This window comes from Rana temporaria, chromosome 12 (assembly GCF_905171775.1).
Source record: "Rana temporaria chromosome 12, aRanTem1.1, whole genome shotgun sequence".
Lineage (NCBI taxonomy): Eukaryota > Metazoa > Chordata > Amphibia > Anura > Ranidae > Rana > Rana temporaria.
Window position 1 is genome coordinate 19411619 of NC_053500.1, and position 12427 is coordinate 19424045.

The 12427-nt window shown below is 44.9% G+C and overlaps 1 protein-coding gene across 2 annotated transcripts in view; it reads right to left on the reverse strand.

Annotated features, from left to right (window-relative positions):
* The window catches only part of OSBPL2 (oxysterol binding protein like 2), a 153073-nt gene that overhangs the window by 15588 nt on the left and 125058 nt on the right, over window positions 1-12427 (reverse strand). For both annotated transcript variants that reach the window (XM_040331194.1, XM_040331193.1), the window contains exons 6-7: window positions 3624-3721; window positions 3367-3549 (exon numbers count right to left, since the gene is read on the reverse strand). In XM_040331194.1, coding sequence (XP_040187128.1) covers window positions 3367-3549; window positions 3624-3721 — 281 coding nt within the window. The remainder of the gene's footprint in view (window positions 1-3366; window positions 3550-3623; window positions 3722-12427) is intronic.

Genomic DNA, 12427 nt, shown 5'->3' on the forward strand with positions numbered 1-12427 from the left:
TACGTGGGGTCATGTTTTATTTACATAAAACACGCCCACCTCTTGACAATTTGAATTCGGCGCGCTTACGCCGGCAGATTTACGATACGCCGCCGCAACTTACGGAGGAAGTGCTTTGTGAATACTGCACTTGCCTCTCTAAATTGCGGCGGCATAGCGTAAATAACATATGCTACGCCCGCACAATTTTACGTCGCCCTACCTGAATCTAGCCCAAAGTCTGCTTTAGAAGACTGGAGATCTGTCCTGGAAATGAAAGACCTCTAAGTGGATGTGTTCCCATGCTCTCTCCATAACAAGTCATACATAAAATAGCAAAACATTCAGTGGAGTTGTGAATACAGTATTGTCATAGGCTTCGCTGTACATGTATATACTGTACATGTACTCGTATACAAGTCTACATGCATGCACTCTATATACTGTATGCATCTTCACTGAACAGATCTGGATAAAAATGTTTCTTCAGAAATAGAATCCACTTTGCTTCCCTTGTGCACTGGGACCACAATCTGGATTTGTGATACTGGCCAATCAGTGCCACTGGTGCGCTTGCAGTCCTCAAATATTGGGGTAGATTCAGAAAGGGCGTCCTAACTTTGCGGCGGCGTAGCGTATCGTGTTTACACTACGCTGCCGTAAGTTAGCGAGGCAAGTACATGATTCACAAAGTACTTGCCTGCTAAGTTACGGCGGCGTAGCGTGAATCGGGCAAGCGTAATGGCGCCTAATTGAAATTTAGCTTAGGGGGCGTGTTTTATGTTAATGGAGCTTGACCTGACGCGATTGACGTATTTTACAAACGGCGCATGCGCCGTCCGCCTACATATCCCAGTGTGCATTGCGGCAAAGTACGCCGCACAGTCCTATTGATTTCGACGTGGACGTAAATGACGTAAAACCCTATTCACGGGCGACTTACGCAAACAACGTAAAATGTTCAAATTTCGACGCGGGAACGGCGGCCATACTTAACATTACTATTCCAGCTATTTGATGGAATAACTTTAGGCCTGATAATGCGTTACATAAACGGCGTATCTGTACTGCGTCGACCGGGCGTACATTCGTGAATAGGCGTATCTAGTGATTTACATATTCTACGCCGACCGCAATGGAAGCGCCACCTAGCGGTCAGCCTAAAAATTACACCCTAAGATAGGACGGCGCAAGCCGTCGTATCTTAGATAGGTTTAAGTGCATCTCTGTTTGAGAATACACTTAAACTTAGGTCGGCGCAGATTCTGAGTTAGGTCGGCGTATCTACTGATACGCTGGCCTAACTCTTAACTGAATCTAGGCCATTGACTTCAAATGGAAAGTGCATACAATTTTTATTGACCAACAGAAGATAATTGGCACCACTCAAAGAACAATATTGGAAACATCCCTTACTAAAAAATATTGGAAGCATGCTTTTACTACTTTAATAGATCAATCTACTAAATCTAAAACAAAAAAGACACACTATGATAAGAAGCTACAAGAAAACATTCAAACACGTTAACAAACTTGCTATGGAGATGTTATCATTTAAGCTGGCATGTCTGGCAAGAGGAGCCATGAACAAGACAATAGTCTGTTTTTTTCTATTAGATTACTTGACAAGAGGTCAGCTGTAGCTTTTAAATGGTCTTTCCCGTTATACAACTTTCATTTTAAAATACCCTCAATTTCCTGAAAGCTTCAGATAAACAATATTGTCAAAAGTATTGGGACACCTGCCCTTTATACATTTGCACATAAACTTTAATGGCATCCCAGTCTTATAGCCAGATTCAGGTAGGGCACCGCATCTTTAAGGCGGCGTATCGTATTTACGCTACGCCGCCTTAAGTCAGAGAGGCAAGTACTGTATTCACAAAGCACTTGCCTCCTAACTTACGGCGGCGTAGCGTAAATGGGGCCGTCGTAAGCGCGCCAAATTCAAATGAGGATGGGGGGGGGCGTGTTTTATGTAAATTACTCGTGACCCGACGTGATTGACGGTTTTTACGAACGGCGCATTCGCCGTCCGTGTACATATCCCAGTGTGCATTGCTCCAAAGTACGCCGCAAGGACGTATTGGTTTAGACGTGAACGTAAATTACGTCCAGCCCTATTCACGGACGAGTTACGCAAACGTAAATTTTTCAAATTTCGACGCGGGAACGACGGCCATACTTAACATTGGCTACGCCACCTAGGGGGCAGCTTTATCTTTACGCCGGCGTACCTCTTACGGAAATGGCGTATCTTTACTGCAACGGGCGCACGTACGTTCGTGAATCGGCGTATCTAGTCATTTACATATTCTACGCCAAACTCAACGGAAGCGCCACCTAGCAGCCAGCGGAAAAATTACACCCTAAGATACGACGGCGCAGGCCGTCGTATCTTAGCTAGGTTTAAGTGTATCTCAGTTTGAGCATACACTTAAACTTACGACGACTTAGATTCCGAGTTACGTCGGCGTATCTATTGATACACTGGCGTAACTCTTTATGAATCTAGCTATTAGTCTGTAGGGTTCAACATTGAGTTGGCCCTCCCTTTGCAGCTATAACAGCTTTAACTCTTCTGGGAAGTCTGTCCACAAGGTTTTATGGGAATGTTTGACCATTCTTCCAGAAGTGCATTTGTGAGGTCAGGTACTGATGTGGACAACAAGGCCTGGCTCACAGTCTCCACTCTAATTAATCCCAAGGGTGTTCTATTGGGTTGAGGTCAGGACTCTGCACAGGCCAGTCAAGTTCCTCCAGCCCAAACTCGCTCATTATGGACCTTGCTTTGTGCACTGGTCCAAATCATTTGGTGGAGAAGGGATTATAGTGTGGGGTTGTTTTTCAGGGGTTGGACTTGGCCTCTTAGTTCCAGTGAAAGAAACATCAGCATACCAAGACATTTTGGACAATTTCATGCTCCCAACTTTCATGCTCCTGTTCCAACATGACTGCACACCAGTGCACAAAGCAAGATCCATAAAGACATGGATAAGCGAGTTTGACTGGCCTGACCTCAACCCGATAGGACACCTCTGGGATGAGTTAGAGTGGAGACTGCGAGCCAGGCCTTCTCATTCAACATCAGCGTCTTACCTAAAAAATGCGCTTCTGGAAGAATGGTCAAACATTCCCATAGACACCCTCCTAAACCTTGTATGCAGCCTTCCCAGAAGAGTTGAAACTGGTATAGCTGCAAAAGGGTGGGCCAACTCAATATTGAATTTTATGGACCAAGACGCCATTAAATTTCATGTGCCTGTAAACGCTGGCGTCCCAATACACTGTATATATCTAGTGATCTTTTTTTACATACCAAAGCTTGTAAGTTTAGTGCCCCTTGTGTGTCTCTGGTACAAAAAAGCCCCTCAAATTAAGACTTACTTAGGCAGCTCTAGGGTGATGGCTCCCCGGGGTTCGGCCTCTACGCTCTTGCCCCAGAACTTCAGCTTTGGATAGATAGAACCACGAAAGATGAAGTCTTTATTCAGGCCTTCGGAAAAGAAGGCACTAACGGGAGGGTGATGGCTGACTTGCTCAGATATAAACCGGAAGCCCAGGTCTTCCCTGCAAGAGACAGTAAGTATATCAGTCACGGGAAAGCACTTGGGTCAGTCCTCCCCGAAATTGCCACAACTTACCTTACTAGTTCGTAGGTCTCCCCCAGAAGAGGGTTAAATGGTTTGCCAGTCCTCTCCCATTGAGATGCTACAGCTGATACAGCAAAGGCAGCCACAGACTGTAAAGGATAAAAGAATGGCACACAAAGTGTTAGAAATTATCATAAAAAAGCAAAAGAGCGCTTTAATTACTAAATACAACCAAGTTTGGCCAACTTTTGTACCGACAGGAGGGCACAACCAAGCTACGAATTACCAATTTAAGCACCCAACACCTTTGAAATCATGTGCTTGTGCCCTCTCTTCTCCACGACACCACGCTGATGACAAAGAAAAGCATGCAGGAAAACCTTCTACTTTTTCCAGGTTTAGACTTGGAAGTGTGTTGGAGTATTTAAAATTTCAAGTTAAGCGCATGTACTCAGGGCTGTCTTAATAGTGTCATGGGCCACCGGGCAAAGTAATGCATTGGGGCCCATACCAGCCTGGTCCAATTTACGCACAGTAAAAATTGTAGGGGCACAATACTGGCATCAGGAGGGCACAGTACAGGTTCTGGGATGCTGCCTGGGACATGGCCATCTCGGGCCAACTTAGTAAAAAGCGTGAGTGTCCTGGCAAATCCAGGACAGTTGGCAAGTATGATGTAATGCAAGATTATAATGGGGGCCTCTATGCACCTGGGGCCCCTGGGCAGTGCCCATGCATTAAGACAGCCCTGCATGTACTTTGCAGTTAGAATAAACTAGACACAATCTAAAGTTTTATTCACCTTCAGAGGAATATTTTTGGTTAAACTGTTTAAAATGGTGTAATATGGGCATTTACACTGATCAGCCACAGCTTTATGCCTACTGACAGGTTACGTGAATAGCATGGATTACAATGGTACAGACAGATTTAACAAAAGTGTCTCGTGTGTCCTAAAAGTGGCGCCAAGTTCAAGTACAGGTTCTAGACAGGTACCGTGTTTCCCCGAAAATAAGACCTACCCCGAAAATAAGACCTAGCATTATTTTCCAGGAGGGCTGCAATATAAGCCCTACCCCGAAAATAACCCCTAGTTTAAAATGCGTGTACAATCCTATAATCCCCTCTATTACAGTAGTATATAATGTACAATGTGTGTGTTTCTGTAATATAAATGCCGGAAAGAGATCTCCGGCGGGTCACAGAAGCGCAGAGCGGCGCTATAATGAAGGTATTTGGCACAATTATATTACAGAAACACACACATTGTACATTATATAATACTCTAATAGAGTGGATTATAGGATTTTACAAGCATTTTAACTCAGTTCACACTGGGGATTCCTGTCAGGCGAGGGGGAGAGAAGGGGGAGCACATTACATGGTAAGACCTACCCCGAAAATAAGCCCTACTGTGTCTTTTATTGCCAAAATTAATATAAGACCCAGGCTTATTTTCGGAGAAACACGGTACATGAATTTGGTGCACACTGTGCCCCCTTTAGGGGGCACATGAGACACTTTCACAAAATCTGTCTGCACTAGTCCTTATGAATTCCAGGGATTGTTCCTGAAGTTTAAAATTGATGCGTTTAAAGCATCACTTGGTGCCCATGCCGTGTCCACAGCCAAAAGTGCCTACAATGGGCACATGAGCATCACAACTGGGCAATGGAACAAAGTGGTCTGGTCTGATGAATCGCCTTTTCTTTTACATCACTCGTCTCACTTACATGGGGAAGAGGGCAAGCCGGTGGCAGTATGATGCTTCTGCTGGGAAACATTGGTCCTGCCATTTATGTGGATGTTACTAGACACATGCCACCTACCTAAACATCGTTGCCGACTAAATACACCTCTTCATGGAAACCCTATTCTTGGATAGCAGTGTCCTTTAAGCAGGATAATGCACCCTGCCACACTGCAGGTTCAAAAATGGTCTATGGAACACAACCAGGAGGTGTTTACTTGGCTTCTGAATTCTCCAGATCTCAATCCAATTGAGCATCTGTGGGATGTGCGTGAAAAACAAGTCCAATCCATAGGGGCCCCATCTCACAACTTACAGGACTTAAAGCATCTGCTACTGAAGAATTGGTGGCAAATACCACAGCGTACCTTCAGAGGTCTAGTGGAGACCAATACCTAGATTCAGGTACGGCGGCGCATCTTTAAGGCGGCGTAGCGTATCGTATTTACGCTACGCCGCCTTAAGTCAGAGAGGCAAGTACTGTATTCACAAAGTACTTGCCTCCTAACTTACGGCGGCGTAGCGTAAATGCGGCAGGCGTAAGCGCGCCTAATTCAAATGAGGATGGTGGGGTGCGTTTTATGTTAATTACTCGTGACCCAACGTGATTGACGTTTTTTACGAACGGTGCATGCGCCGTCCGTGTACATATGCCAGTGTGCATTGCTCCAAAGTACGCCGCAAGGACGTATTGGTTTCGACGTGAACGTAAATTACGTCCAGCCCCATTCACGGACGACTTACGCAAACGACGTAAAATTTTCAAATTTCGACGCGGGAACGACGGCCATACTTAACATTGAATACGCCTCCTAGGGGCAGCTTTATCTTTACGCGGCGTATCTCTTACGGAAACGGCGTATCTTTACTGCGACGGGCGCACGTACGTTCGTGAATCGGCGTAGCTAGTCATTTACATATTCTACACCGAACTCAACGGAAGTGCCACCTAGCGGCCAGCCTAAAAATTACACTTTAAGATACGACGGCGTAGGAGACTTACGCCGCTCGTATCTTAGCCTAGTTTAAGCGTATCTGGTTTCCAGAATATGCTTAAATTAACGCCGGCGTAGATTCAGAGTTACGACGGTGTATCTACTGATACGCCGGCGTAACTCTCTATGAATCTGCCTACATGCCTCAACGGGTCAGGGCCGTTTTGATGGCAAAAGAGGAACCTACTCAATATTAGTTAGGTGGTCAAAAAGTTATGGATGGTCAGTGTATATACAAAAAATAGGTTTAAAACCATGTACAGTAATCCACAGAACTCATCTTCCGACCGCAATCAACTCAGCTATCTGGGGAGGACTTTTTTTTTTAAGCAATACACTTTATCTTATTGTCATTATATGAATTGGTGTTTTTCTCTGCTGTGAAAGCTGCAGAAACGTGATGGCAATTGCTGTCACTCTGAGTAATTGTGGTGACATTTCACTTTCTATGGAGAAGGCACAAGAAAGGTTAAGCCCTCCCCGATCCTTGCTGGATCGCTATTCACCAACCACAAAGAGCTCCTAGAGTGTTTGGGAAAACCGCAGTGTCTTGCCACGTACAGATCCTACCATACGTAGGTGACTTCTGACACCAGCTATGCGATTTAACTGCTGCGAGGAGGGTCAATGCGCCTCAGTTAGATGATTATTATGTACTGTGCTAAAATAAACATCTTTACCTATGCTGTACTTGCATTCCTGGTGCAAATCTTTTGAAAAAAAATGCACTTAAAAAAAAAAAAAAAATCGGTCATCACTGACTGCCTCCAGTTTTCTGGCACAGTCTTGCTGATCCTCCATGTTCAGCGCTTTCTAAATCCCTGACATGAAACAAGAATTCGGCCCGTGAAGTCAGAACCTGTGATCTTTGTACTAGTCTGGGTCAATGACTCGTACTACTGAAGCCCCCACTACAAGAAACGTTTATCTAAATTCAAAGAACACTTTAATAGATCTACGGTATGTATATATATATATATATTTTTTTTTTTATTGCCGATCAGTAACGATCGGGTTCAGGTAAGAAAAAGGGGGGCTCTGGGGGGCAGCACAGAAAGTTTTTCACCTTTATGCATAGAGTGCATGAAGGTGAAAAACCCTGAGTCTTTTAAACCCCTTTAATGATCAATTCCACTTTTGTTGAGGAAAAAATAACCCCCCCCCCTGGGTGATCTATGTACACTGCAGGGATTTTAACAAACGTTGTTGTAAATTCCTCCCTTTGTTATTCTGAAGAAATCCCTCTGTGTTTGTCTGTGCCTCCATTTTGAGTGGGTCTAAGGCCCCTTTCACACGGGGCGGATCAGTAATGATCCGCCCCGTGCACCTCCGCTTGCTCAGCGGGGATCGCTCTGTTGATCCCCGCTAAGCCGGCGGATGACAGGGCGGTCCCCGCACACTGTGCAGGGACCGCCCTGTCTTTTCTCCGCTCTCCCCTATGGGGGGATCGGATGAACATGGACCGTCTGTCCGTGTTCACCCGATCCGATCCGCCAGACGGATGGAAAAGTAGGTTTTTCCTCCGTCTCACTTTGGCGGATCGAAGCGAGTCAGATGTCAGCAGGCATGTGACCGCTGACATCCGCGCTCCATAGAGGAGCACGGAGCGCCCGTTCAGGTCCGCTAAAAAAACTGGCAGGCGGACCTGAACGGGCCTCCCGTGTGAAAGAGCCCTAACGGGAGTGGTTTCATAATTAACCGTCAGGTGTGCAGATGCAGAGCACTAAATGAGGAAATCTGCTGGGCATGCATCCCTTTAGACGTGTTCCTATTGAAAGTATCTCTCCAAAAATCAAAGTTTTGTTGCAGGGGATGCCTGAAATCTGACTAGTATGTTAGTGCAGACCTCTGGGAAATCAGACAAGCAGGAAATTATGTTTCTGGTGGGGGGGGGCGTCCTGTACTCCATTTGTTTACAGTAGGCCTCCAGGTTGCCATATTGCATTTTATAGAAAATTACAGCGGCTGCAGATTGAAAATGAAAGGATGAACAGAACACCCACCTCCAGGTAGTCAATATTGCATTTTACAGAAAATTATAGCTGTTGTATATTAAAAAGGAAAGGTCATTTTTAATAACATTCAATTACAATATGACTTGTGTCACAATTGTATACACTATATTAGTTTCATTTGATATTTTTCCCCCCCAGCGAAAGTGGAGTTACCCATTAAACAGCCCCTATGGTCGGTGATGTTCCCGCTTTCCAGGGAATTGACAGGACCACAACATGAGCAGCAACTATAGAAACATTGTAAGATCACACAATGCTTGTCCTCTTCTAGCCTCCAGATCCGAGCACCACGCCTGAAATACTTCTTTGCATGCTCCGAATTCCATCGTACAATCCCAGGCACGATGCCACTACACTTGTGGGAGAATGATCAGGTCAGAGCTGTTTTCACAGCCATGGGAACAGCACCGATCTAGGTGTATCCAGGACAAGCTTACATAAAGCGGCAGTGTCTAGTTTCATGCATGTTATAGAAGTGGGTGTAGTGTTCTCACCTGGACAACCTTATTATCCCATAAACACTTGGCTTATAAGAACAATGACAAGGGTAAACACATACAAAAATAGCTAGTAAGGTTTTTTTTTTTATCTTTCCTTTAAAAGAAACCCGTCATGAAAGAGATATGTGGGCTGTCATGGCAATAGCTTTGAAAAACGCTGGTTGCCTGGCTATTACGCTGACCTGCTTTTATATTTAGCTAATGCATGGCATGGGGATGTTCAGAATCAGGTTTATAGTAAAAGTAGAGGTTTTGAAATCAAACTGGTGGGTACACCAGTACAGAATGGGCTTCACCCATTAGATGATGTTCACTGGTAATCCAAGAAGCAGGTAGGGCGCAGGAAAGTGGAAGAGTCTGCAGAACATAAACCGTGCCAAATCTTAGGAAGAAAATCAGTTTTCAAATGTGGATTTGAACGGTGGGGGAGACGGGATCAGTACAGGTGGTCCCCGGGTTACAAACAAGATAGGGACTGTAGGTTTGTTCTTAAGTTGAATCTGTTTGGAAGTCGGAACAAGTAAAATTTTTAAGTGTAGCTCCAGCCCAAAACATTTTTTTTAAGCTTTTTGGATATTATAGGGAAGGGTTAGCACCCCTGTCACAGTTTTTCTGTCTGTGCCCCTGTTCAGAAGATTTCACCTCACTTTCTCACCCAATGACAATTAGATTTGGAAAATTTTGGGCTGTTGTGGAAACAAGCCTTGGTGATAAAGCTTCAGTGGAGGAACCTTCCTTTTTCCCATAATAAATCTTACAGGAGTGAATTTCCCTTGCTAGAGGTAGATTTCCTCTCACTTTCTGTTGTCTCCCTCTGTTTGTAAGTAGGAGTCTTTTGTAAGTCGGATGTTTAATTAGGGGACCCAGGGGCGTAGATAAGGGGGGGGGTCAGGGGTGTTCAAAAACCCCCATAGCATCCTGGCAAAATGTCCAGACAGTGTCCCTGCTGTTTAGCATAAGCACAGTAGAAGCAATCAGAGTTTCTAAATGCAGCTCCCCCTCTATTGTGCCCAATCCACTCAGTTTAATAAGGGGTCCCTATGTAAAGCCCCATGGCCCCACTCTGCTGTCACATGTTTTTACCGTACATTCCCCAACATAAAAGTGTAAATGATGCCTTCCCCTGAGGGAACCGCCTGCAATGCATCATGTACTACACTACATATGCCACATTATTATTATTATAATACAGGATGTGTATATCGCCAACAGTTTGCGCAATGCTTTACAACATGGGGGGGGCAGATAGTACAGTTACATTACAATTCAATACAGAAAGAATCAGAGGGCCCTCCTTACTGAGTTTACAATCAATGGGAAAAGACGACTCCTTTACAACAGGAAGAAGCACTGTTGGGATTCAGTGAATGGCACTACATGATATAAAAAGGTCACACATCCAACATGTCCTGGCCACTTCTTGATCCCTCATATAATGTAAATCTCTGTCAGTGATTCTCAACCAAGGTTCCAGTGAACCCTAGGGTTCCTTCAGCTATTGCTATTGGTTCCTTGAGCTTTTTGCGATCTGACCTCCTGTTTAAATGGTTCCTGCATAGTTCCATGGCCAATGCCATTTGGTAGAGCCAGCCTGTAGGGCTGGAATCTGACCGCCACGGAGGTGGTTCAAACCTCTTGCTGACCACCAACGTAAGGGACATTTTCCCATTGATCCCCGATGAGACCTGAAATTATTTTAGGGGTTCCTCTGGGATAATAAGGTTGAGAAAGACTGCTCTATGTGGTCTTATATCAGATGATGTATTTACTATTGTGGAACATGCTTATTATGTATATTGCCTGTGGGTTCCCAAAGGGCGTATCGGTTACACTTGGATGAGCCATGCCTTTATGGATGACTCATGGTGCAAGTGTTCCATGCTGGAATGTGGAAGTCAACGATGACAAGCCAAGATCGAAGTCCCAGCTTGGAAGATGGCCAAAGAAAATGTGTCATCAAAGAAAAAAGGTTTTTAAACGTAGAATTCATTATTGGGTACATTTTATCGCTAAAGCTGAACTTTAGGCAAAACATCATTGCATTTATATTTTACCTTGCTACCGGACCTGACTTTAACTTTGTATTGGACATAGAGATAGGAGGAGAGAGCAGCTCATCTGTCTGCTGCTGCTGCTCCTCTTTTCCCAAGGACAGGCTGGGGGAGTGTTGAGACCTCTATGCTCTCCTCTGCAGCAGAGAAAAATCAGGTCTCCTCCTCTGCAAGACAGGACTCTGCCGTTTGACACTCAGAAATGGATGGTCAGAAATACAAATCCTTGGGGCAAGAAAAACATCTCTCGAAGAAATTATTTAATTGGGTGTATTTAGCGGTTTGCCTGGTGTTCAGCTTAAAATGATGCGTTATTAAATAAATATCTATACATTTCTATGAGCCATTAATTCTATATGTAGGTGGACGGCTCTCTTTAGGTAGCCCTCAGAAGATTTGGTTTTCTTTCCTTCCACCATAGGTGTGTCTGCTGCTGGCGGGGAGTCTTCCCGACTGGCAGAACACAACAAATACTGCTAGCGGCTTCTGGCAGTAAATCACATTTAAAAAATCTGACAGGCTGGTTGCACCCAAGTTGATCAATGAAACCACTTGAGGACAATCAGCTTGCCCATACCTGGATTGAAATTCACCAGGTCCCTGATGAGCCAGGCACATTTCGACCCATGTATTGCTGGCTTTAGAGCCATCTAGATATATAAAAGCACTCTATAATTCCCCGATTGAAAGGCTTCACTCGTTGAAAGCTACAGCTACGGATTCTAGAGGTCAGGAAACATTTACTTAACCTATTAATACATCCTTGGTTTATTTCAAAATTCATGTTTCTCTCCTTGTACTTCGTGATTGATCACTAGAGATGTAAACCTCAACAATTGTGTTGGTATGGCAAGTATACTACTGAAAGGGTTTTGTTGTATCTGTTCGACAAGTTCAAGTTTAAAAGATACCTGTTGATGATGGCAGAAATTTGGTGAGTCTTTAACTTCCTGTGCCATCTGCCTTTGCTGGGTGTTATCAATGGCAATGCTTTTGGCTATCTTTCCTATGGAGAATAGGCGAGGGGCAGGGATCTGTAGCATCTGTTGTCCTGATACAGGAGGGTAAACGAGTCATCCTGGGACTAACATTGTCTTACCGTCACAATTACCAGGCAAAAATAAAGGGAAAAACCATGAAAAAAATAAAACTAACGCAACCACCACAACTAAGGGTTGGTAATAGAGGTCGACCGATATATCGGCCGATATTCGACCGTTTTTGTGAAATCGGCATCGGCCGATTTTTGGGAAGGAATCGGCCGATTCGCGGCAAAAGTGTCCAGCCCGCATGGCCACCTGCCCTGCAGTACTGACCCCGCTCCCACTCCCATCCGATTTCTCCATCTGCACGGCCACCACAGAAGGGACATAGATTGCACCGACATCGCGCCGCCAGCCGTGCCCCGCCCCCTCCCTCGGCGTGCTGTATTAGGGACAGGGAGCAACAATGATTGGCTTACACTGCCGCCTGACTAATGTAACTCCCCCCAGCAGGAGATCGTTGCCAGCAATAGCTCTGTCTTCCTTCCCTGCTGAGGCGGA